This window comes from Amphibalanus amphitrite, unplaced genomic scaffold, assembly GCF_019059575.1.
Source record: "Amphibalanus amphitrite isolate SeventyFive unplaced genomic scaffold, NRLGWU_Aamphi_draft 001956F_arrow, whole genome shotgun sequence".
NCBI classification, from domain to species: Eukaryota; Metazoa; Arthropoda; class Thecostraca; order Balanomorpha; family Balanidae; genus Amphibalanus; species Amphibalanus amphitrite.
In genome coordinates this window covers 13,410-40,493 of record NW_024883449.1, presented here as the reverse complement: position 1 = coordinate 40,493, position 27,084 = coordinate 13,410, and the positions used below count along the sequence as shown (strand labels likewise).

The following is a 27,084-nucleotide window of genomic DNA, read 5'->3' as shown; positions in this document are numbered from 1 at the left end:
TAAGGGTATGTTCTGTTTATTTTACAACCGGAACATCAACGCATTCATGACGCTCACATTAACTCACAACTGCAGACACAAATTTCAAAGACACACAAATACACAAAATGCTCACACGCACACACCACGGGACCCCCCTCGGGAGCCCGAGACTGATGTCAGCTCTCCGTAACAAACAAACAATAACACTCACAAACAAACAATTACGCCCACAAACAAACAAAACACCAGCGAGCCCAAACAAACAATGGGGACGGGCTACTGCCGAATGGAAGCCACGACAGTGCAATAGTGCATACATAAACTATATCTATCAGCGTTTGGACTAAATGTCACGTTTCATTAGGCACTAACGTTTCTAAACCCCTGAAGTACGGATGTACCGCTCGCTGCAACAGGACCTTAGGAGCAATGCATCCACAAAAACACATATCTAACATATTAACACATGCTTGTGTGTGTGTGTGTGTGTATAGATATACACATGAAGAACGTGCCCTCAGAATCAATTGAATAGGCAGCTACATATTGTACCTACAAATACATAACATTCATATAGACACGATTAGCACCCCTTTATAAGGCCACTGTCCAATTCATATTGATATAGCCATGGAAGTTTGGCACCAGCGATAACAATGTATTTACACTTGAAATACTTTGTGACGTGATCCGAATAAATGTTGCTGTTCTAGGTAATCGCGAGCTGAATCGTAGGTAATTCAGGACATGAAAATCTTTTATACGCATGCCTTACTTTATAACTTCGAGATTTGCATAAAGCTTAACATTTGAACGTCATGTGCCTACCCGATTTTCAGTAGATGATATAACTATTAACTAAAACTTTCATATTATTTCGACGCCTTCAGTTTCCCTGATATTATTTCCCGTACCTAACGCGACACCCTCAATCCGCATTTGACAACCGTCACTCCTTATGACTGCTCAGTGCTCACCTAAACCCTCCACCAGCTGCCTGCACGCTCCAGTCTCTTTCCCCTCAGCTATCTCCTCTCGCTCTCCTACTCGGTTTTCTTATCAGTCGCCGAAGTTCCCTCATCTTCCTCCTTCAGCGACTGTGTGGCGGTGGACGAGACATTCGGCACTACAGCGACATCTATACCGGCGCCACTAGCGCCACCTGCTCCCCCGAAGAACGGCTTCCCGGGCGCTGCCGTAGGCGTCAGCGGAGCCTTCTCAAACATTGGCACCGAGAGGTAGCGCTTGAGGAAGGGCTTCTGCTTGGTCTTCGGGTCCGTGTAGGGGTTCTTCAGACGCCACTCGCGCTGCTTGATCACTGAGGGGGAGAGGGGCAATGAACGTCAAGGTGCTATAGTCAGCGGCCGCAGGGCTTCTGTCGTCTTTCTACATAAAGTAAGCGAGCCAAAGTGACGTATTCGGATTTGAAAACTTAAAGTAGTGACAAGTAAAAGCGGATTGGCTTTGGCAACAAGTTCTATTAAGTTCCATCAGTCATCTCTTATTTCCTTAGACCATTTACAAGTCAACTCTTCAAGAGTGAGTGTGGCGACTGGCGAGTCCCTTCCGACAGTTCACTAGCATTTCTTTTGACACACGAACAAGAACGTATCAGCCATTGCCGTTTACTCAATCGAAGCGACTCTCAAAATCGCTCCTTCGGCACATCCCAGTTGGACTCTAAGTAGTACCTCCGCCCTCCGCCAGATGTCCGTACCTGCGGCCGGCGGCGTGGGAGGGCAGGTCCGCTTCTGCAGCATCGAGTCCACGACAGTGGTCGGCAGGGCCTGCATGATGGTGGAGCGCAGCGTCCCCGCCACACTGGGCACGTAGCGACACTGAAGGACGGGGGACGTGAGACTGATATGCAGTAAACTGGGGAACGTCAGTCGTTACAAGACATGCGAGGGGCAACAAAACGTCTATCCCCCATAATAATAAACCTTTACACAATTCATACGTTTTGTGAAATTATCTTCCAATTAAGTCGCTCTGAACGCTGATTTTGTATTTGATTTGTGTGGTGATTTTTGTATGCACGACGGCGAGTACATGACACTTGCATTTCGTTCTATGTTTATGTGCAGCGTTGACTGCGTCGTGGCAGATCTGCACCTAATGTCGCTGCTGCTAACCTACATATTACACTTTGCCTGCCCTGGCCCGCCGCAGACTGGTGTTTGATTCATCTGTGATTGAATCAATTGGATTGAATCAAACAAAATTTGTTGAATCAAAAAGGTTTGATTCACCGTCAGCATTGTTTGATTCACAAGCCATTATTGAATCAAACGCAATGGTAATCAGGGTTGATTGAATCAAAAAAATTAATGATTCATGAACTTAGAAATAAATTGAAGTGGACGAACATAGTTCATTATCAACAAATATTAACACTACTGCCATTACATGACAACAAAAAGAACACAACAAATACAATACTATCCCTAATATTTTGTATATTTTATTTTTTAATTGAATAAAAAAAAGAATCATTCAAAAAAATTCTGGCTGAATCAAACGTGAATCATTCCTTTTATTGTTTTTAGATTCTCTGAATCAAAAGGAATCGATTCACCAAATTTTTTGAAGGAATCAAACGGTAATTGAAACAAACAAAAATCAAATGAATAAATGATTGAATCGATCCAAAAAAGGTGAACCAAAAACCAGTCTGGCCCACCGAGTCACTTACCCGCGGCTCTGTGCCGACGACGGCGTCCAAAATGTCGTCCACCACCTCGTAAATTTTGCTGGCCGGTCGGGCGTTCTTCAGTTCAGAAAGGAACTTTACCTGAGCGAGAGAACATCGTTGGTTAACAGCAATGAACAACAGGTTCACTATAACGTTTTTAGCCATCCGCTAGAACAATGCGCCACTAACGATCGTGCTTTATAGTCAGGGGAAGGAGGCCCAATTTTGGGCCGAATAACGCAAAATTGGGTACAGCTTAGCAAAGGGTGGTTTCTGGGACAAAAATGACCGCTGAACCCGAATCTGACCGGTGCGCACCTCTAACTAATGTTGCACCACTTCCAGAGCACGTGCAACTGCGTGGTTATCTTTTTTGGAGAATGGTACCTTTTTAATGAATTGCAGTGTAACGTCGTTGATATTTGAGATATTGTTTTGAGATTTTGTCCCTGTGCTAAAAACACGTGGCGCAATTGAAAGCTGAAGTTTTGCAATGTTCGGGCAGCCGATGATGTCACCGTGACGTCATTTACCTATAAATGAGTTGAAAAAGTCGTCTTGTCCTTAAAGCATTTAACTTTATTCCCGTCGTATGCGAATCAGAGAAGGGAAAATAATCAAACATGATCTATGAACATTTCTGAGTCGGACCATGCTAAAATCGTTTTTGCAGAGGTACATGTGAGTCACGTTGAGAACGTGACAGTCCAAAGCACCACCTGACAGATTTGGTCAAACTGGATGAAGTAGTACAGCAGATTGATAAATCACGTGAAACAGGATATTTTTATATCATTTTTACCGTGTTCTGGCGCTGCGACGGCATTTAAATCAAAATGCTGTTAGCGTTGAATTGACTAAATATCGCTCCTTTGGTCTTATTTATAGTTCAAATTGTATATTTATTTATTTATTTCAAGTAAATATCCATTCCTATGAATAACGGAAAGTCAGCGTGGGTTCAGCCTAGTCGTTACGCGCGTTTGGCAAGCGATAAAAAATGATCCAGAATTGTGCCTGTCATGAAGACTGAGAAAGAAAATAAACAGCTGTGGTTTATCAAAAAGGGCAAAAAACACCTTTGTAAGAAAGTGAAATATCTTGGATAACTGAGGAAAACAATCTAAGATCGAAGCGAGACCACACGATAGACGATGCAGGAACAAAACAGTGCCTACAAAAATGGCCTCCAACTGCTCAGCCGAGGCCCGGCAGCGCACGAATCGGCAATGACACAGGGCATCTGGGCTCTCCTGGACTCTGTCGCGGCCAGGGGCAGAGCTATTAGTCTCCAGTGGATCCCGGGCCACGCGGGGGTCGAGGGTAATGAAGAAGCGGACCGCCTAGAAAACATCGCGGCGACACCAGGCGACCAGCGTCGGATCCCAGTTGACCTGGCCTGTGCGCGCATCGCCCTCAGACACTGAGCCGGCCTGCTCACCCTCGATCGCTTCAAGCACCACCCACATCTGGAGAACACCCCTGGCCACGACGACCTCGACCGATGGGGACAGACCACTGTCTCGCAGATCCGCAGCGGCTGCTCAACCCTGGTCCGGGCCACACTCTTCAGGATTGGCCTGGCCACCAGCCCTCTCTGCGGACAGTGCGGCGAAGAGGACACGGTCGCACACCTGCTATGCGAGTGCCCGGCCGCGCAAGAACGCGAACCCGGCTCTGGGGGCCGCTCCCTACCCTCTAGGATGTGCTCTCGGGGCCGGCTAAATGCGTCACGGAGTTCCTCGACCGAGTGGGGCGAACCACGCCACCTGTGGACCAGCCCCGGTCTGCCGCGCCCTAGGGCACGGCCGGCAGTGCGCGGAAGAAGAAGGGAGAGCAGGCTGACGCATCGGAACAGGTGCATCTATCCGAGTCCTGCGTCGAGAACGACCAGTCGCTCTGCTCCGTCGACCTGGCCGGCGACTTCACGTACCGGCTGGTTGGCGTCATACAACTTAACGGCGGTGCCAAGCATTCGGGATACTACCTATGTGCGTATACCGTGTACTGTACAGAATGGGACGGAACATATTGTATCATTACGACGAGAACGAGACGCGTCCGCTGGATGGACGAGGCAGACGTCCTGGGCGAAGGCCACCGCCCAGGGTGCACAGTCACCGTGCCGGCGGCCGGCAGCCGAACGCCTCCTGATAGTAGCCGTGGTACATTATATGTGTGTTCGCCTGTGCGTGTGTGTGTATGTTTACGAGAAGAGATAAATACAACCAACCAGAATTAAATTCTCTCCGGTTAGTTTTTACGTGTTCTTCAATGCTCGGGTATGTGACGTCTAAGAACATGAATAACCACAAGACATTGATAAGAACTTGGGACATAACAAATGTGAAACTCTCAGTGACGAAATTTACGCCCACCTTATTAGGTACGTATGCCAACGTAATAAACTAAAACTACGCCTGTTAAGCACACATCTAATTCTAAAATCTCGCAAGCATACTGTATGCCTTACGAATGCTTTGCAGCGCCAATACATATATGAACGACTTCTATACCTACCTTTGAATTTTGTCATGTGACGTCCTGAAAACGTCATCAGCATTTTTTCAGCTATAGCTTTTGATCAAACCACATAAGAACAATGAAAGCATTTTTCATGCGATCATCTTGTTAATCCAAAGAGGCTGGTAAACTACATGACCATTTCCAGTCAGGTCATAACCTTCACTAGCGTGATAATCGACCTGAGCTCATGAACTGCGGTAAAATATAATCTTAACCAATCGAAGCCAATTTGCATACCATTCGATGCGTCTCGGTGAGAGAATCACAACGATGGTAAAATGGACGACATGCAAGCATTGTATCAAAAGTTATTGCACAAAAACTATTTAGGGTAAAGACGCACACTCCGCGGATTTCGCCCCCTGTAGGCCAAAATGGCACCTCCATCCAGACGATTTTTACTTTTTGCAACGGGGAGATATTTTCTGAGCATGCGCTCAATGCATTTTGAACCCGCCAATGAGCGTATCCTGTGAATAAAGTTAAATGTTTTGTTGTCACACCTCATTTTCTCGTCATTTTACGAATAAATGACGTCACAGTGACGTCATAGATTGTCTGCGATATGCGTTAACTAGGATTATCATTTATGCAATAAATTTTGACTATAATATTAAAGTTTTGGAATACAACACAACTACACGACTAATTTTATTCTAAAATATATAAAAAGGGTACCATTCTTCAAAAAAGAAGAACCACGCAGTTGCACGTGCTCTGGAAGTGGTGCAACATTAGTTAGAGGTGCGCACCGGTCATATTCGGGTTCAGCGGCCATTTTTGTCCCAGAAACCACCCTTTGCTAAGCTCTACCCAATTTTGCGTTATTCGGCCCAAAATTGGGCCTCCTTCCCCTGACTATTACTGTGACGGCGAGCGAAGTCCACAAATCTTAAAATTTGTTATTAAGTTACCACTCGCTTTGGCATCTGTCCCATTCCCACATGCATGCTATTCTCCTCTCCTCCCCCCCCTAAAGATCTCGCAAGGGTGAAAGTGCAGGTACAATTGCGATATCAATAAGAATATTCAGCTGCACTGTAAACGTAAACGGTACACAGATGCTGTGCCGCATTGCGCGCAAGTCTTGCGGTGCAGTCTACCTTCCGTTCGGAACGTAAAATTATCTGCTGCCGCCAGCACAACAGAAGACGTTAGTATTTAGTCAAGTAGTTTCGGCAGGAGACAGGGTCGCTTATCCTCGACCTGAGTGTTTTTGGGACACCTTATCTTGAGTGTCCTTTTATAACTAGCCATGATTCATTTTAATTTCTGCCTTCTTGTTCTTGGCATTTGACACGAAACCTCGATTCCGGAAAATAACGGAGCCGATGAACTAACTGATTTCATAGATTTCATCCTTGGAGAAGAGAAGGGAGAATCAAAGTCGAAGTAAAAAAAAAATATTATGTCCTTAAACACCGATCTTTTTTGCGTTATCTGCCTCCGTCATATTTATCCATTTAGCCTTATTTTGCATCGAAACTGGTCAAACGTGGCGTTAAGTTGTCAAAGTGCTGTATTTCATGCATTCATGGACACAAAATCAAATCACAAAATTATTTATTCAAAAAGTATAAACGCAGATCAAAGTCAAAGCTACACAACAGCAGGTTGTGTCCCGGTCCGAACGAATCCTGCCGGTAAAGTTTCCAATCAACCGGGGATCACTGATCAGCAGCCTGGTGAATGGTGAAGTACGAATTCCCAGACCTGCGCTCAGTCTCCGTGCGTTCACAGCCCCTCGGTCGGTCTGATCTTCATGGCAGTGGCGTTCAGCGAGAAGTCGCTCCTCCAGGCGGACCATTGTACACCCTCGGTACTCCGGAGCCTGACAGGTACCGCCCGTTGAGGCTGGCGTTGGTGGAGTACTGTTACCACCCGGCGCCCTCCCGGTCGAACGCGCAGTTCCCCTCCCAGGAGTCGCTGTCCCTGTCGTATGTGAAGAACTTTATAGCGTTGTTGTATAGTAGGTTAGACTGTCTCCGGCGAACCCGCGTTCTCAGCGTAGTCGGTAAGGTCCAGTCGGTAGCCGTCGGCCTCGGACGCGATGGTGAACTATTGGGTAGGTGGCGTACGCCGTCTGTTCATCCCAATCCCAGAGGTCGACCCGCAGCTCGTGCTCTCGATCCTGTTGGTTGGGAGGTCAGCTGCCAGAGGTAGTGAAGTCCCCACCAGACCTCACCATCAAAACTTCCCAGGCCCCACTTGTAGACCTCCCAGCCCTGGAAGAAGTTTTGCCTCGAGGTAATATCATTATCGGCTCTTCTTTGAAAGAGCCGACCCCTCGCTGTCGCCCATGTCGCAGTAGGCCGGGTTTGGAGGTCATTCATGATCCTGTAGACACCGCTAGCGTAAAACCACCCACATATGAGGCGGTACTAACGAGCTAGACCGATCACAATTTCAGGTGGAGACGACTGCCCCTCTCCGACCACCGGGGACGTCCTTCTGCATCACCATGGAGTTGCCGGCGCGTCTCCCAGTGGTGGTCTGCGTTCTCTGGCTGCTGATATGCGCCGCTGGGTCGGCCGCCGAGCTGACCTCTGAACTGACCTCTGAGCGGGTGGGTCAGTCCGGGTCGGTTCAGCGGCAGACCCTGCGCCGCACGTCAGCAGCGAGAGGACGCAGACCACCTCTCGGAGCCGCGGCGGCAGCTCCATGGTGATGCAGGAGGAGGTCCTCGGTGCTCTGAGAGGAGCAGTCGTCTCCACTGAGGGTGCCGTCGGCCCGCGGCCCGCTTTATACGGCCGCACAGGTGGGTGGCTCTCACCCACGCCCTGATAAACGTGTGAACGGTGGCAGTTGTTGCAACGTGTTATCTGTCAGTGCACGAGACGCGCGCCGCCACTGTTTGCCGTTGGTAAATATGGGCCGCAAATTCGGTAGCCAAATCATCGCTTTATTTTGGTACAGGTTTGGCCATTTCACTTCCGGACTGAAATGGCGTTTCCAATGAAATTTTCTAAGCAAGAATGTTAAAACGAAACAGTTTTGTCGTAGCGTGCGAATGTATCCCACTTCTTCGTTTTCACTTCCAATGATTGGACTAAGATTGGTCGTGCCATGCCGTGCCCATCACTTACAGCCAGTCACTTACAGCTTCCTCTCGTATTTTTTTTTTCATTCGTCTCGCGGGTGTTTAACAAGGATGAACCCTCACATATTTCTTAAAACTTTAGTCTCTTATTTAACAAAAAGGAAAGCAACCAAAACAGATACGCTCCATTACGGTGGCAACAGATGTTTGACCGTCCATTGTATTTTATACGCACGTTTGATTAACACGCGCAGTGGAAGGGTTGCGAGTACTACGCCCAGTGGAAGGGGGGGGGGGCGGATGTCGCCCCCCCCTAAGATCTCAGCACCCACTGAAGCTAGAAAGACGAAATTTGGAGGGTAGGTGGGGGCCATGGGGAACTCTGTTGTGTGTGAATTTCATGACCCTAGGTCAATATCTTCAAGGTCAAATGAGGTCAAATGTGGTCAAATCGGCCATATTAGCGACTTTTTTGCGTTTACACGCCGATAACTCAAAAAGTTACCGGCCGATTTTTTAAAATCTTTCACTATACGAAAGAGCAAACATTTGTGAGTATGTATGGTGAATTTCTAGATAATCCAACAATAAATATGGCAGTTAAAAGCCTGCTAAGGGTAGGATGTCGCCGGCTGAAGCGGCATCGGCCGACGCGGGAAACGCGGCAATCACAATTTTGTGTTTACACACTCATAACTCAAGTTGTTACCGGCCGATTTTCAAAATTCTTTGACCATATGATTGCCTGTACATTTCTCAGTCTTCTCACCAAATTTGACGCGAATCTAATATAATCAGCGGTAAGGAGCGCGATGTAAAGACGGAACCGTCCCGCCCCGGCACAGTCTACAATTCAGGCGGCGCGTAACGGCTAGCGCCGGCCGCCGCGCCGCCGCGCCGCCGCGGCGGCAGGATGTTTGACTTTACACCGCCATTACTAGAAAAGTTGTGAACCGATTTTCTTACTTCTTGCACGGGAAGATCCGCAATTCAATTCTGGACAGGTAGCCAAAATTTCACATTGATATTATGCTTGCGGCGCGAGTTATTGGCGAAAAACAGGAGGGGTGGGCGAAATCCGCCCCCCCCTTCCACTGCGCGTGTTAACCTGCGCCGTGCTGGTGGCCCGTGTTTTCCGTGTCGTGCTAGGGGGGGGGGGGGGGTTCACGCCCCCCGTCTAACTCGGCTCCTGGGCCACGTAGCGACACGCGGTAAGCGGCAATCGCAAGAGCGTCAAAAATAAGGTCAGACACACTTCAGTTACCTTTTAGGTCAGGTCAAAGGTCAGGTCACGAGAGGTCATCGAAGGTCAAATGTAGTCAATTTCAACAATTTTGGAAACTGACAACGGCTAACTCGGGAACCAATAGAGCTACAGCGCCGCGGAAAAGCGCATTCAATAGCCCTTTTACAGACCTTTCTGGTCATTGTTTCAGATTTGACCTCAGGTCAACGGTTTAGACTCCGCAGGGCAAAAGGTAAAAAATAGCCGTTTTCATGAAAAACGTTTTCGGTAATAACTTTTGACTCAAGAGAGCCACGACATTACTTTTCCCAGCATCGTGCTCCTCTTGTCGAGACGCGTCGAATGAACTATATGCTGACCTTGAACGGTCATTTTGAAAATTTGACCTTACGTCAAGGTCATGACCTGACCGGGAAAGGTCATGTTGCATATCAGTCGATCCGTATCGTCGATCTGAACACATATGACGTGTTTTCACCGCTCTAGCACGTCTCTATCAAAAGTTATAGCCAAAAAACTGCTGTTGACCGTTCATTACCTGAGATGACCTTAGGGGCACACAGAGGGGTCACTGGTGAATTTTTCCGATTCAGTGTGTCATGTTTACATGTGAGCCGATGTTTGAGAGTGTTTTGAACAACATTCGTCCAAAAGAGGCGCATTTCAGTTTTCTCCCATTGACTTTTAATGGAGAGGTCGCAAAATTGGCCTGACCTTAGGTCGCAGATATCAAAAATCCGAGATATATATTTGATACATATTTTTGTCTTATCAATTGCTGAAAGTTTCAATGCGCTCGTTCAATCGGTGTAGCTATAGCGACTAGCGAGCCTTTGAACTTTTTCTGAGGTGAGGTCACATGACGCGACCTGGTGACCTGACCTTAAACCCCCGGGGTCTGAAATTTTGACATCTGTGGAAAAGATGTATCAAAAGTAGAGCACTTCACGGATAGGCTTTTCAGGATCCGGCCCGGCCCATATCCGGCAAGTCATATCCATTATCCGTGTTTCTTTGAATTTCAAAATCCGGCCCGCCCATGGCCCGTATCTCAGCCATACATCCAAAAAATATCCATAATAATCCGTTTCATTACAAACCGGTTGTGAGACTATCAGCATATCGCCATAAGATCCAAACGTTGGACACTAGGAAGCTATCAAATTGTAATAACAGCAATCTTAGCCATTGCAAAATACATTTTGTGGTAAAAGCTGCATTGCTAAGGATAGGGGTAACACATTGACATGGACCTCAGCATTTCACAAGGTTGGCTATCATTAGAATTGTTAAGAATCTACTGTGGTCTATAAAAGGAAGAGTACTTATTCATATAGCAAAACCACAATCAATTAGTAAGTCAAATGGTAGGTAATAATAAGTATAATACAATGAATAAATAAAGTTTCATGACATTGGCAACATTCTATATGGGAAAAGGCAGAATCAAAACACCTCAAAACCAAAACACATTGTTTGGAAACTAGCCTTGGAATGTGGTCTGACACACTCTACAAAGAATTTGACACTGAAAACCCAGCTGAAAAGGTAGGTATTAAATAGCCTTGAGCCTGACTTTGGTCCTAAAATGAAAGGAAGATAAGTTAAACCGGCATTTTGTCGTATCAACAAGACGACACAACACAATACACAGACAAAATTGACGATAGTGGCGCAAAAAAAAGCAAGCAAGGATTGATTTTTTTTAAGATCCGCTCTCTCTTTATGAAATAGGCGAGCTGATGACGTAATATTGATTCGTTTACCCTTTAAGTTGAATTTCTGATCAGAAAATATTTTTTGGCGTCATTTACACTGAAAATTTTGATAACATCAGAATTTAATATCGTCTTGGATCGTTTTTATTTCTAAAAAAAATCATCCACGAGGCATTGCGCCAAGTTTAAAGCTTTTTTTTGCAGCGTTTTATTCAGCTGGTTAAAAGCATCTGTTATTGCGCATGTGTTTCTAACCTTGCGCAGTGTTTGTTGCTTGTTGCTGTCTGGAAGATTGAAAAATTCGAGAACGCATTACCGTTTTTATACATATTATATGGGGACTGTTCTCAGGACAAGTGAGTTATTAACACATTTTTTACATGATTCGTATCTTATTCAGGAACCAGCGAGCCATGGTGGATATGATGCCATGGTGGTTGTTCTTGCTTCCTCGGTTAGGAACATGGCTGAGTCTGCAGATTTTATGTTGTGACCATCTATATTTAAAAATTTGGTTGGTGCTGCCATATACCTTACAGACTATCATGGCTCACAAAGGTATGCTTATAAATCTCATGTAAATCAATTAATACTTCTGCTGCAGTGCCTAACAAGTTAAGTTACCTAATTCTTAACATGAATATTGAATGCTTCAATTTTATCCGTTCTGATCCGTGTTCAACATTCAATTCCCAAATCCGGCCCGCCCAGATCCGTTCTATTTTTCCAAATTTGGGATCCAATCCTATCCGGTCCACGGATTTATCCGTGGATAACGGATTTATCCGGCCCATGAAGTGCTCTAATCAAAAGGTATACCACGTTTTTGAGATATTCGCGAAAAACCTGAGGGGAAGGGGCGTAAAACGCCCCCTCCCCCTATCCCAGCACGGCGCGGGTTAAAGTTAATAAACAAAAGTCCATACATTGCATGTATAGAAGTTAGCCTGTACGGTGCATTTACCTTGAACTCGTCCCGGTACCGTTCTCCGTAGGTGGATCGAACCTCCTCCCCTGCCGCCTCCCAGTCCTTCTTCACAGTGCCCTCGAGCACCTCCTCAGAGAGAATCGGCGTGCTATGGGACACAGAGATAACGTGTGATTCACAGTCCTTCTTCACAGTGCCTTCGAGCACCTCCTCAGAGAGAATCGGCGTGCTATGGGGGACACAGAGGAAACGTGTGATTCACCCCACTCCTCCTCAGAGAGAATCGGCGTGCTGGGGACACAGAGGAAAAGTGTGATTCACAGTCCTTCTTCACAGTGCCTTCGAGCACCTCTTCAGAGAGAATCGGCGTGCTATGGGGGACATAGAGGAAACGTGTGATTTACAGTCCTTCACACTGCTCCTCCTCAGAGAGAATCGGCGACCGGCGTGCTGGGGACACAGAGATAATGTGTGATGCACAGTCCTTTAAAGTACATCTTGGAGAGAATCGGCGTGCTGATACCGAGGGTAGGGGAAAGAGAGAGAGAGAGAGAGAGAGAGAGAGAGAGAGAGAGAGAGAGAGAGAGAGAGAGAGAGAGAGAGAGAGAGAGAGAGAGAGAGAGAGAGAGAGAGAGAGAGAGAGAGAGAGAGAGACGAGATGACGTTTGTCCTCTCCTCTTTGGTCCATCATAAATAAAATGATAACCCCATTGTAACTATAAAACGTAACCGAAAATATCAACCCAGGATCAATCTGTGATTATACGAAATGTGACATGGCATCACCGTTCTTATAAGTCTATCTCTGCAATGGTTTACGAATCCAAGCCACTGTCTAGGAGAGCGGAAAACAAAACGAAGTACACAACCCACCTCTGGTAACTCTCAGGTCTGTTTATAGCAAAAAGACTCGCGATTAGTGGATCTCGTTAGCACTGCCCTCCGTCCAAACACCCGGGCACGCCAAAAGACACACAGTTTGGAGGCCGGATAAACCCGAGATGTGAGAGGCGTTATGACGTAATTTGGCAGAACTCCCCGGCCAAGGAAACCAAAGTATACATCGGCAGGCCCCACAGAACATGACGAGAAGTCTACGGAAATGAAGTAGTTTGGAGCACACAGCACGTCCGCGTGTGAGCTTTATAAAAAAAATGCAAATTTGTATCCAGGATGACATATTAGTGAATATCAATCAGAAATATCTAGGTGGATTGCGGATATGTTCCGGAGTCCACGATGTGAGTTTCGTATCGTTACGTGCCAGCTACGATTACGTACCGATGGGCGCCTGGTTTTAAGATGTGAGTTACGTACCGTTACGTGCTAGGCTGCTACGTACCGATAAGTTCCAGGCTCCACAGTGTGCACGGTGACGCCGAATTTGGCCATCTCGCGCCGAAGTGCGTCGGCGAATGAAATGGTGGCGTGCTTGGAGACCGAGTACGCCGACAGGCCAGGGATTGTGTAGCGACCTGCGAGAGGTTACAGGCAGGCCACAGGTCAGATAAAAAGGGGAGGTCACATGAAAGATCACAGGGCAGGCCACATAACAGAGCACAGGACAGATCACAGGTCAGTTCACAGGTCAGGTCACAGGTCAGGTCACAAGACAGGTTAACGTCGAAACACCGGTCGGGTAGGAGGAAGGGTATCGGTTGGGTATTAGGTCAGGCACATAGTTATAAAATGGGCGTTAGACCAACAGTCAGGCTGCAGATCGTGTTACAGGTCAGGTCAAATATCAGTTTGCTGGCCTCAGTTCACAGGTCAGGTCATCTGCCGTGTCACGTCAATGTCACACTGATAGCCTGAGGGGTCAGAGGGCAGGCTACAGCCGGGCTCCTCAGGTCCGGTTGTAGTCTCTGAGCGGGCGGCAGCCGGGTATGCAGATCACCTGGCTACCCGGGTCATCAGGGCATACCTGGACGTCCGTTACCTCTGTAAACATTATTGACAGTGATCACCCGTGCCAAGACACAAAACATATCCAAGGTCGCCTTTTTCTCCAGACCCTGTCACGCTCTCCAGACCTCCTTAATCACGCTGCTCACAGCTGTGTCACCGTATGAGTCATTCACCAACAGTCTGTCCCGTGCACACTGCACAACGTCAACACCCAGAGACGGCGTGCACTGCCCCCGGTGCACCGTCTTCCCCGCTGCAGCCTTCACTAACGTCAACACTGGGGAACCGCTGGGGGCACGGGACAGACGAGCCTGTTCAAAGATCAGGCGGTGAAGGGTAGGGGTAAACATAGGGATCTAGGTTACGAGTTCGTGGGGGTTGAGTCGTAGGGTAGTTGCTGATACGAGATTGGGTTACAGAGAGTGGATTGGTTCGTTCTCGGTCACGTTCGGATATCATGTGGTATATTTGGGAGCTGCAGCGCAGTTTGTGATCAGGATGATGTTGGAGTTCGGTACAAAAAGCCACACCGGCTCGTCATTTCCGGTTTTCCTCGGGTAAACGTGGGCCATATCATCTAATTACTAACGATACCTTGTGTTTTTCACATGATCATTTTTAATCGTATGCGGAAACAATAAGGGAAAAACGTCACGATAGTCACCTAAACAGAAAAAAATCAAAAACTCAGTACAGTTCACAAACGCAAGTCAACACCAACAAGCGAAAAAATGACAAACAACTACAGTCTACAACCAGAAACAAAACCAACTTCCCGCTCAAAGGCTACCCTCCATGCCCCTGACCCAGTGACCTTGAGCTCTCCCCTGTGACCTCCTCTCCCCTGTGACCCCGTCCACTGACCTGCCAAACTGGCGACTATGACCACCCGTCCGCCCTGTCCGTGGGATCGCACCAGCGGCAGGAACGCCTTGGTCACCCGGATGGCGCCCAGGCAGTTGACTTCAAACAGTCGCCGGTACATCTCCAGGGGGCACCACTCCACCTCCGACATCGTGAACACGCCGGCGTTGTTGACAATGGCGTGCAGCTCTGCAGGTCACCAGAGGTCAGTGGAGGTCACAAGAGGTCAGTAGAGGGCACCAGAGGTAAGCTAAGATCATCAGAGGTCAAATGGAGTCACTAGAGGTCAATAGAGGCCAGAAGTCAGGTCACCAGATGTCATCACAGGTCATCAGCAGTTCTTTGAGGTTAAGAGAGGTCATCAGAGGCCAGTAGAGATCAGCGAGGTCAGTAGAGGTCAGATCGGTCGGTAGAGGTCATTCTGAGTCTTCAGCAGAGGCGAAGAAAAGTTGGAGAAGTCAGCGGGGTCAGCAGAAAAGCAAGGACCCACCCAGCATTATAGCGACGAAAATAAATTTCTTAAACGCAGAGAAGTCCGCAAAATCGGCAGAAGGCATAAGGATCAGAGATAAGCAGTAGCCCGTGAGGCTCCCTAGATGTCGATGGAGGCTAATGGAACTTGGAAGCCGACTGAAGACATACTCGTATAAGTCAATGAAGGCGATAAGAGGTCAGTGACATGAACAGAGGAATGGAAAGAAGAGTAAACCCAGACTCACTGTCCTCTTTGAGCAGCGCTCTGACGAGCAGCACTGCCGAGTCGACCTGCGACTGGCTGGTGACGTCACAGGGCACCACAGTCAGCTGCCGGGAGCAGTCGTGCTGCAGCGTCCGCGCGCCCTCCCCCTCGGGGAACAGGCAGCCGGCAAACACCCGTAGACCGAGCGCGTCCAGCCGGCGGGCCACCGAGTTACCGAACCCCGTGTCACAGCCTGGCGGTCACAGATGGGTTAAGATACAGAGTTACCGAAACCCGTGTCACAGCCTACCGGTCATAGGTGGGTTACACAGTTACCGAAACCCGTGTCACAGCCTGGCGGTCATAGATGAGTCACACAGTTACCGAACCCGTGTCACAGCCTGGCGGTCATAGACGGGTTAGAGTTACCGAAACCCGTGTCACAACCTGCCGGTCACAGACAGAACAGTCAGAGTTGGGTGAAAGTACAACAAGTATGAGCCAGGCTCTGAAGGGTAAATTTTGTCTTCTATTGCAAGAGAACGGATTGCAGTTGACGTAGATGAATGCATCGAACACAATCGACCTAAAAGGCGCTAGACGTTAGACGAAGATTGGCGCTAAACGTTAAGATGTTAAAAGTCATGTCATACGGTTAAAGGAACGGGCATCTGCCATCTTGTAAAAACTGACATGGACTAGGCTCCAGAGGGGAGCTGCTAAATATAATGTTTCTCGAGGAAACAGTGAAAACTAGACCTCAGAAGTCAGAATAAAATTTAAACTTTCTTAGACGCTTACCTGTTATAAAAACGGCTTTTCCTTGTAGATCGGACATCACTTCTCGCGGCATAAAGTGCCGCAGGGTATCCATGGCAACGGAGGTGAGTATGAGCGCCGTCACTACGACAGCGACCTCCTGAATCCAGCCGGTGAGGGCCGTGAGACGCAGCAGGCCGTATATGGCGGACAGCACGCCGACATACAGCGCCACCTTTAACGAGGTCATGGCTGCGGTGGGCGGTCACAGAGGACAGCACCTTCTCAACGGCGGGCGGCCGCCGCGGTCGACTACAGATGGCAGCAGTGGGGAATGATATCCTCTGGTCCTTGCAAAGGCCTGAAAAGAAGACGCACCGCCAGTTAGACAGCGCAGATGACCGCGGTGTTTTTCGGCAGCATTTTGTCAACTTATAGCTTACCAAGAGCAAAAAGACCAACGCCGAAATATAGGTACATACCTATTTATGACACTTATTTTTGTGTTTAAGAGCGAGCGATTGTGTAGGTACTGTAAATGTATTGGGAGTGGATTGGTCACTGAACAGCCACCATAACCGCCTTACCGTTCCCTGCTTCTATCCTCAGGATGCTGAAATCCTTCTCCTCCACACCGCCACCCCTTTCCGGGCTGGACAGGCAACTTTATCTCATGCGGGCTGCTCCCTTGGAGCGGCACCGCTGCTCCCGAGGGAGCGCACCCCGTAGCCGGGTGCAGTGAGTGCCTTGGGGCTGGGTGGCCTGTCTTCGGACGGGTTCAGCCCCGGCGACTCACTAGGGTGTCTGCCCAGACCAATGTCTCCCCCTATATCCTATCATCCTCCCGGCTCTGAAATGGTCTTAACCCGCGCCCTGCTGGGGGGGGGGGGTGTTTGAACACCCCCCCTTGTGGTTTTTCGCGAATATCTCAAAAACGGCGGCGCGGAGCGCCGCCGTTTTTGGTACACCTTATCATACATCAATTATACACATGTTGTGAGAATTTCAGACCAAGGTCATTCAAGGTCAGGTCACCAGGTCACTTGAAGTGACCTCACCTCATAAAAAGTTTCAATGTCTGTCATAGCTACACCGAGTGACCGATCGCTTTGAAACTTTCAGCGATTGCTAAGAGCAATAGCATGTACAAAATGTATATCTCAGAATTTTGATATCGATGACCTAAGGTCAGGTCAGTTTTGCGACCTCCCCATTATAAGTCAATGGGAGAAAATTGAAATGCGCCTCTTTTGGACGAAAGACATTATAAACACTCCCAAACACTGAATTACAAGTGGTTTAGACACACTGAACATGAAAATGGTGTCCGTGACCCCTGTTTATGCCCTGAGGTCATCTTAGGTCACGAATGGTATCTAACAGTTTTTCGCAAATAACTTTTGATAGAGGCATGCTAGAGCGATGAAAACGCCTTAGATGTGTTCAGCTCGACGATACGGATCGACTGATATGCAACATGACCCTTTCCGGTCAGGTCATGACCTTGACCTGAGGTCAAATTTTCAAGTTGACCTTTCAAGGTCAAGTTATAGTTCATTCGATGCGTCTTGACGAGAGGAACACGATGCCGGTAAAAGTAAGCTCGTACAAGGCTTGGGTCAAAAGTTATTGCAGAAAAACTGTTTCCGAAAAAATCGGCTATTTTTGCAGTTTTTGCCCCCTGCAGGCAAAACCGTTGACGTTAGGTCAAATCTGAGAGGATTACTCAGAAAGGGCGTTAATAGGGCTATCGAATGCGCTTTTCCGCGGCGCTGTAGCTCTATTGGTTCCCGAGTTATGCGTTGGCTTCTTGGAAATTGTCGACATTCGACCTGGAAATCGGCGAAATTTTGCCTTCAATGACCTCTGGTGACCTGACCTTTGACCTGACCAAAAAATTGACCGAAGTGATTTCCTCATTATTTTTGACGCTCTTTCGAACGCCGCCTTCCGCGTATCGCTACGTGGCCCAGGAGCCGAGTTAGAAGGGGGGGTGTTCAAACACCCCCCCCCCAGCAGGGCGTGGAAATCCAGGACCCCCAGCAGGGCGCGGGTTAATGGACCGAAAGGGCCTAACCTAACAAAACAAACAAACAAACAGATAACCGCCTCGACTGAGGACAAGTCTAAACAGCGAAACACTCGGGTTCGTTCCTCACGAACTACCGCAATGATAAATGTTCAGACGTAAGTACTGACTGAAGTAGAAACAGGATACTTCTGAGGTCGGCGCAGAGTCGCGAGTGAGATAACACTCGCGGATAGCGTCAATTCAGCTCGGTGAAGTGGTTCCCAGATAGGTTCCGCATGAACACTGTATGAAACGCGTCCGAATTGTAAGAATATAAGAAGTACGAACCAAAGGCGACGGACGGATCGTCAAAAATATTGGTACTATATCGTTCATATCCATATACAGTATACAAAATGCAGACATTCAAATATAACCGTGCGCTTAATGGATAAAAACATATGGGGATGGATACTTGTTAGCGCGCATATGTGCATCTGCACGCATGCATTATTAGGGGCTGTATATAATTGTACCCCGATCGAACAGAACTCTGATTCGGGCTCGGCTTTTTAGCTTGACCTTACATCGGCTTTTTTAAGAATGCTTCTTATGCCTACTCATAAGGGTCTTTTTACGTACCTTATTCGTAAAGAAGATATGGTGACTCATGCAATTAGGAAGTATTTGAACTCAAAATCAAGCCGAAGACACTTATAGCACTGCATCAACATGATGATTGGAGTATTCCAGTGCTATCTACTAGTACATATATAAATTGTGTTGTCGGTCCGACTCGGCATCATTCCTCAAAAGGTGCCTGGTGGTGGAGACATATTAAGAAATTCATTTTCTTGAAGGGCCCGCAGACTCGTATGACCCAAATGTCTCCGCACGTGTACTGGTCGGTAAATTCAATTATGGTGATTTGTGTCACAAATAAGGGCACTCCTCGACCTCGACCAATGTCTGTACCCGCATAACTTCCACGTTACCCAATAGTCAATACCGCTATGACTCTAAGGCCAGTTAGTGGGTCCGTTTTCAACACATTGTTGCGTTGGGCATTGGCGACCATCCTAAAGCTTTTACATCTTACCGATGTTTCGGATGTTTCTCCTCCGAATCTTATGATCCGTAAAATATAACCTGGATCAGCACCCTAGAATTTCTGCTGATGCAGTGACAATGATCACCGCCAAAGCTCCGAGCACACATGCCTCGGCTCTCAGGAAGCAGCACGACCGCCCACTCCACTCAACCCTGTTGGCTGTTGAGTTGGAAAGCGCTCGTCACTGCCCCTTCCCCCACCCCACCCCCCAACCTCTTCCGCTTACATTCCTCTCACAGAGGAGCGTCATGAAACGACAAATCAAACAGCCTTGAAACGTCCAACAAGGTGATGCAGGGAAATTGGTTTATTGATAAAGAGCGCCTACACATTTAGCATTGACTTTGAACAGCTGAGAGTCGCCAGAAGGTACTCACCCTTACTGACGAATAATCACGGAGCCCTAAAGAAGAAATTGGGTTAACGTCACTTACAGACGCCTGTGTTCATTTGTGAATGAAGTAGCATTTTTCAGGTATGCATGTGTAGGAACAGGTAAAACGGATCAGAGAGGATCGAAGCGAACCGTCTCGTTGAACACCCGTTTAGCACTGATTTCTTTAATGGGGTCAATAGGGGTCAAATGCGGTTACACAGCAACGGCACGTGGCCTTGCGACATTAAAACTTCCATCGAAAGCTCTATCGAGGTCCCCCTTATTCATTTTTCTTTGTTGTTGTTTTAGGGCTTTGAACTTCGCATATCTAGCTCCTAGGACGATTAAAAAATGTTCTTCTCCCTCCGACAAGCATTCGCGTTAAAGGTAATGGATTATGTTATTTGAAAATGACATACGGGTCAGCAATGACCAATTCGAGCACGAGTCCGAGCTAGCAGTCGCCTCTGAAATTCATATTCACGGCTTTAAACTAATTTTGTTATTTTTGATGTCCACAAGCCCGCAGTAGCTCCGAACTCCGCCATAATTAATTGGACCGAAGGTCATTTCGCCGCCGCCTGACCATTAGCCCATCAGACACCCAGCTCATTGGCGTCGAATGATCTGCGAGTGGCTGGCGATCAAACCCATCAGAACCTGTTCAGTTCACCGAGGACACTCATTCCACGGACCTACCATAACGACAGTAAACATTTTATTGGCACCGTGACCCTGGGTTCGTGTTCCCAGTGCACCGTCATTTACCGACGAGTTTCTGCACATTCTGGACCGAGACAGACCACGTGAACCCGCCTTTAGTGAACCAAACACCCACCAACCGACGGCTGTGAAAACAGCCGGTACGAACACAGCCGTATGACTGATCCGAGTGTGGCTTAGGTAGAGTAGGCCGAACGCCCGAGTACTGTCCGAACTCGTGCACATAACTATCTGAGCACTGAATGCCGTTACTGATGGCACCGAATAACCGGGTCGAAATCGTAATTGGCTAATGGCCTTTGGAAGACAATTGGATTAAACGCGCCCAGTTATTGCCATTAAAAACAGATTTGTAAACACTGAGAAATTTAGGGAGAGAATCGTAACCAACGATGTCGGCTCTTCTTTCTTAACCTGCGCCCCGTAGGTAGGGCTATCGGCGGACCCTACCACCCGTAGGGGGGGGGGGGGCGTTTCGGCCCCCCTAAGATCTCGGAAATTTACCGGCCGATTTTCACAATTCAAACGGCGTTCGATAGCCCCTCCGAGGAACTACCTTGTGACCAAATTTCATTGACCTAGGTCAAACCGATGACGTCACAGGTCAGGTCAAAGGTCGGATTTTCACCGTTCACAGGCATTTCAAGAAATGTGTTGTGAAATCGAGTAAATTGGTAATTTATTGAAAACCATCGATGGTACATTGTTCGTCAAACACATACTTTGCTATCGGAGGTTACTGATACCAGGTCAGATCACAGCGAGGTCAGGTCACCGGGGGTCACAATATGAAAGTGTCGTGTGATACATGTTTTATGGTCCATTTTACATGACAAATGCGATTATGTGGGTTAGGCAGCCTTTGGGGCCAGCCTAGGTCACGTTTTGGTGAAGGTCAGGTCAAGGTCAGGTCAAATTAGGTCAAATTTCAAAGTTGATATGTTTGCATAAAATGGGTATCGATTCGATGCAGCTCGTCACGGGGAGTCTAATGATGGTCTTTGTTTTTCTCTACGAGGTCTAGAATTGCCAAAAATTGAGTTTGAAAATTTGACGTCATCATTTTTGAAGTTTTTTCGCTATAACTTGGCCAAAAAAACGAGGTATGGATCTGAAATTTGGTATGTAGATATTTCTGATGACGATGACGGTAGGTACTATCACATGTATTCCGGTTTTTTCGAAACTCAAAAAACTTTTTGGATTTTTGGCTAATATATAAAAAATGCTTTTTTGATTTGTGGGGTCAAACCTCAAAAATTTCCAAAATCCGAGATGGCAGTTTTGTAGCCCTGTCAATTTTTCACCTTTTATGTTTGATCATTTTTCTGTATCTTTAAAGCTGTAGGCCTGACAGGTCTTCTCGCGAAGGTCTTTTTTCGGTCGAAAATGACAAAACATTACGTCATTCTGACGTCATTTGTGGCCAACCTATCATAGCCTCTGGAAAATTTGGTCACAATGTGTAAAATTGATGGCCGGAGGGGTCCTGAAAGTTTGGTGGCGATATCTCCAGCCGTTTAGGAGATATCGACGGAAAAGGACAGGGGCCCTACGGGGCGCGGGTTAATCATTGCATTGCCTTGCTGTGGAGCACATGTCGGTCCTCCTATCGCACATTGTGCATATCATAGGACCATTTCCAGTACCTAAACGAGGGTAGTAGACGGATCCCGTGTATAAGGCGTGGGCAATCCCGTGTAAGGTCAGACGGCGTGGGCACTGCAGGCAGCTCTGCACGCTGTGAGAAAACTATATGCACGAGAGCGACGTAATGTGCAGCGTTGCAGAGGTGAAGGCGGTGAAGCAACAGATAAACAGAAATTGAAGCGCAGATAGACTGGTGCGGTACACGGGAGGAGAAACGACGGCTATCCGTTCACCTTGCGTATTCACGAAATGCGTATGCCTAATGACTATTATGCACAATGCGTTTAATTATAAAATTATCATTTCGTGGCATGGCATGCCGATATGCAGGGGTGTAGCTTACAGTTACAGATGAGCAGGACCGCGAACTTTGATGAGGCACTATGTGAAAACGTCATCCCTTTTTAGGCAGCTTCAACCGAATACACTCACTAAGCCACTGAGCTACAGACAATGTGGAAACAATAAAAGCTGAAGCTCTTAAAGGTAGTGTGCCACCTTTGAAAGATTTCCCATTTTATTTTTCCTAGGATAAGAAGCTTCTGTTTTTACCTAATATCGCAAAAAAAAAATCAAAAAATGGGCCTGGAATAGTGCCTTTTTCGCCTAAAAGTTTATCGGTTTTTCGATATGTATAACAACTGTAGTGGGCTCACCTGCAAACAGGCGTCGCCAACAATCGCGAATGCGGCGCACATGTGACAATAAGCAAAGGTCATTATAGTGTTACGACGTACGGGAATGAGTTATCAGCTGTCTAATCGTAGACAACACAATGTCGAGCCTTAAACTGTAAGCCTGTATTGGTATTGTTTCTTTTATTTGGCTATCGAACATTATTTATGGTTTGAAATATGATTTTATGTAAAATAATTGATATGAAAAAGCCGTCTCATAAGTTATGACCCCATTTCACCACACGCAAGTGGCAGAAATGACAATGATCAGCTGACGCATTTTTCTTGGCCGAAGTCAGAGCGCGCAGCCCGACGCACCACCACCGCACCACAAAGTATGAGCAGAAGCCGCGCCCAAAGCCAGGGCCCCGGTAACGTGAGGTAGCCGAGTCGGGGCAGCGTGCGCTGACCCAAGCCGGGGCCGCAGCTTTGGGCGCGGTCTACCGCATCCCCGCGGGCAGCCCCGGGCTATCACATGACACCGGGAGGACGCGCGGCTCCGGCTTGGGTCAGCGCACGCTGCCCTGACTCGGCTACCTCACGTTACCGGGGCCCTGGCTTTGGGCGCGGTCTACCGCACCACCTAACAGGCGTGTTCGAAACCGCAGGAGCTGATGATGAACGGGTTTATCGAAACTTGATTGGCTGAGCATATCGGTAATAGCGATTTCAGTGTGTGCATTTATTGTTCATAGTGGTGTGAAATGTGGTTGGGGTACGACCGACAACCCGTCGGGGCGAATTTCGCACTGGGGTACTCAAAACTTGAAGAATTTAAGACGTTTCCATGAGTTTTGAAGGTATGGATAAGTTCTAAAAATCCGGTTCTCCTTATCTGGGCCATTAACTCCATACGGTCCAGGAAAGCTGGCACACTACCTTTAACCCTCGCCCTGGCAGGGCATTTTTCATAACACGGCCTGGCAGGGGGGGGGGGGGTCGATGCGACCCCCCCCCCTCGCGATTGGCTCCTATGGCACCTAGAAACACCAAATTTGGTAGGTAGGTCGGCCCCCTGGAGTTCTCGCTCCTGTGCAAATTTGGTTGCTCTAGGTCAATATTTAGGGGGGTTTTGGGGGGTATAAATGTAAAAATTTCGCTAAAAACAGGTCAAAAGTTTTTCGCTTATAACTTTTGATCTAATTAAGATAGAGCAAAACGAAAAGCACCAGTGAACTCAGCACGTCAAGGCGCGTCGAATGATATACGTTTTAGCTTGCTTAAGTGTACTTAAAGTTTTTCTTAAATTTTAAGTAAACTTAAATTAATAAATTAAGTTCAAGTTAACCAAATTGCGTCATGTCGCATATCATTCGATTCGGCTGATCACTAGGAACACCATGATACCATTTTTTAAGCTCTAGCGTCATTATGTGCCAAGTTATTGGCAAAAACGTCATTTGACCTCAGTTGACCTCATTTGACCTGACCCATGGATAAGTACACCAAACAAAGAAGTACCAAGTGACCTGCTGTTAAGCACTGTGGTTTCAAAGCACAAAAGTGATAGAACGAAGCGGGTATCTCCAGTATTTTCCGAATTTAGTATTTTCCCATAGGCTTAACATTACGACGTAATGACCTCTAACTGACCTCAGGTCAGTGACCTCAAAAAAACCCGAACTATATGTTATACAACTCGGTGAACTTAGCACATCCTGAAAGTTTGAAGGAAATCAGTCCAAAACTGTGAGTTGGACAGGTGCAAAAAGAAAATTGAAATTTGACCATGACCTTGTACCGGTTTTTCTGACCTGGTGACCTGACCCAAGGTCACCCGGACCTGCAATTTTCAGGTCATATGTAAAAAGGTTGCCCCATAGGCTGTGCCAAATTTGGCGGCGCTGCGCGCCGCCGTTTTTACGCTATCTTCGAAAAACCTTAGGGGGGGGGTCGCATCGACCCCCCCCTGCCAGGGCGAGGGTTAAGGGACCAAACTACCACGAACTACAATATGCGGCACCAGCATTCAGTGCCTCCGACCGCCCTCATTCGAGATAGCGTAGCTCCCCGAGCACTCCTCCCGTACGCGTATCACGCACTATCCAAGGTCAAGCGGCGTGGCCAGACCAGTCACGTGACACGTCTGAGTGGGAGGGGAGGGGGAGGGGTACATTTACATTGCCATATGTCCCAGTCATGGAGCCAAGGCCATGCGTTCTCTCGTGTATGCCGAGGAGGCAAACGCAGCGCCTTCAATACACCGAGTGGGGACTTGGAGAATGACTTTACGTTCGAGGGATGTGAGGCAGCTTTCGGTAGCAGAAGGGGAGCTTTTGATGAAGTGCTGCGATGCTGAATATTGAACGGTATGCACCAAACATTCAAGGTAAGAAAACTGCCATAAACCATTTGTATGAGGACCAGCCGGGAGGCACTGCACTGCCCGTCAAAAGTTTTAATGCTACATTTAGGTGGATTTAGTCACAATTCATGAGCTGTTTGTCACGGTCCTTCTGAACTAATGGTCAGCCTGCACTTGTAATCCGTAAAGTAGGTGAGGGACGGCAGCAGCAAAATAATACAACGACTAGTAGAAATGTTTAACGAAGTGAAATATATGGATCGCCGAGCGAGACACAGACCCCTGATACGATACGGCACACAGACGTCTAAATTGATGGATAATTCAGACGATAGGTATTATTATAACCGTTTTCACGACGGGCTATCCGGCGAGTGCACCTGAATTGACCAAATCTGCACCTAATCTCTTTTACAGCAAATATTTTTATTTTACGAATTTATTTCAGTGTTTTAATCGATCATGCTCTCTGATAACATGACAAAGCAGGCATATAAGCAATTAGTGCAACCTTAGCTGATAGCTGCTAAGAGACACGCTGAACCTGATTTGACCAAATCTGCACCTGATCTGTACCAGATGTGCACCAAATGTGTACCAGATGGCCGTCGTGAACAGTGGCGGATCCGGGGGGGGGGGGGGGGCAAAATGGGCATTTGCGACTACCGAAGATGCATAATGCGTAGACCTTCTACACTCACATGGGCCAACCTTCCACTAAATGGGTGCCCGGTACACGCAAACACGCAGTAATATCACCGTGATAGCCTTATCCAAATCCGCGGCTGGTTTTACGTCATCTGATACCATCAGTCAATACGGCGCTGATAGTGATGTCGGTGATAATCACTGTATGCCTCGCTAATTGGCTCAAATTGGGATGTGTGACGTTCGGAGTGGCGACGGCATGCCGGTCAGGTAGGCGTGTTGGACGGTAGTGATCAATTTGGGATAGGTTGACTGTTTAGTCGTAAACGCTGGGCATTTTGGGAAATTTTTGAAACACATTTATTGGATCGGCTTGAACCCCTAAACGTACATAGGTGAATCCAGAACACCTTCTCGGACGCTGCCGGGGGGAATTTCCCTGAAATAAGTTTCTTCAAAATTCAAATTCGAAAAAAAGCTCCTCGTATTTCATTCCTTGTGAACTGTTGTACAGTTTAAAACAAACTTTTCGCAAATGAAGCACCAAAGCGCTCGCGTTCATTTATCGGAGCCCGTGACATCAGCTTGACTGTAAGCATTGTCATACGTTAACTGACGGTGGCGAGAGACCAATGTTGGTGCAGTCGATCAAAACTGGTCGGCAGTTTGAGGGCCGTAACTCCTCTATAAAAACACACAAACCGTCGTGAAGAACGACAGAACGAATGGAGAATAACCACTGAGAAAAGGGAAAGCACGGGATTCGGCAGCTCCTTTAGCGCAGATTGAGTTGTCAGTATGTGTGCATGTTAGCATATGTTAAAATTGGCGATGTTGCCGATGTTGGAGCCGAGCAATCAAGGTGTTCCTTTTCCACCGTGCTTATCCCACAGGACATTCTTATTCAGAACTCTTGAAACTGGAAAAACTCAAAAGCGGTAGCGAAGCAGGTATTAAAGCACCTAAATAAATAGGACGTTAGACATCTTCATCTATCGTACAATTACACATCGACAGCCCCCCAGGCCCAAGTAACTCTCGCCACATGTCACTTACCGTGTTATTCCGCCTTTGGCCGCCCACTGCACCGTTCACGATCTGTTGGTCCACCGTATGCGTCCACCACTGACACACTGCCGTGGTACGCCGTAGGTCCCGCGGCTCCTTACGGGCCCCGCTGGCCAGACACAGCCCGCCCGACTGCCAGGGCGGCCGGCCCGAGTTCGCGGCCCCTCCCC

General features: G+C 47.6%; 1 protein-coding gene across 2 annotated transcripts; it reads right to left on the bottom strand.

Annotated features, from left to right (window-relative positions):
- Nucleotides 1-27,084, bottom strand: LOC122375915 (short-chain dehydrogenase/reductase family 9C member 7-like). 2 transcript variants are annotated; one of them, XM_043355495.1, is made up of 9 exons: nucleotides 26,903-27,084; nucleotides 16,388-16,706; nucleotides 15,627-15,839; nucleotides 14,908-15,096; nucleotides 13,478-13,610; nucleotides 12,172-12,283; nucleotides 2,678-2,776; nucleotides 1,700-1,820; nucleotides 1-1,300 (listed from the first exon to the last, which is right to left on the bottom strand). In XM_043355495.1, the coding sequence occupies exons 2-9, from the start codon at nucleotides 16,593-16,595 to the stop codon at nucleotides 1,026-1,028; spliced, it is 1,350 nt and encodes a 449-aa protein (XP_043211430.1). In that variant the 5' UTR covers nucleotides 16,596-16,706; nucleotides 26,903-27,084; the 3' UTR covers nucleotides 1-1,025. The 2 variants fall into 2 exon arrangements, with proteins under 2 accessions (XP_043211430.1, XP_043211429.1); XM_043355494.1 differs by lacking the exon at nucleotides 26,903-27,084 and adding an exon at nucleotides 19,845-20,029.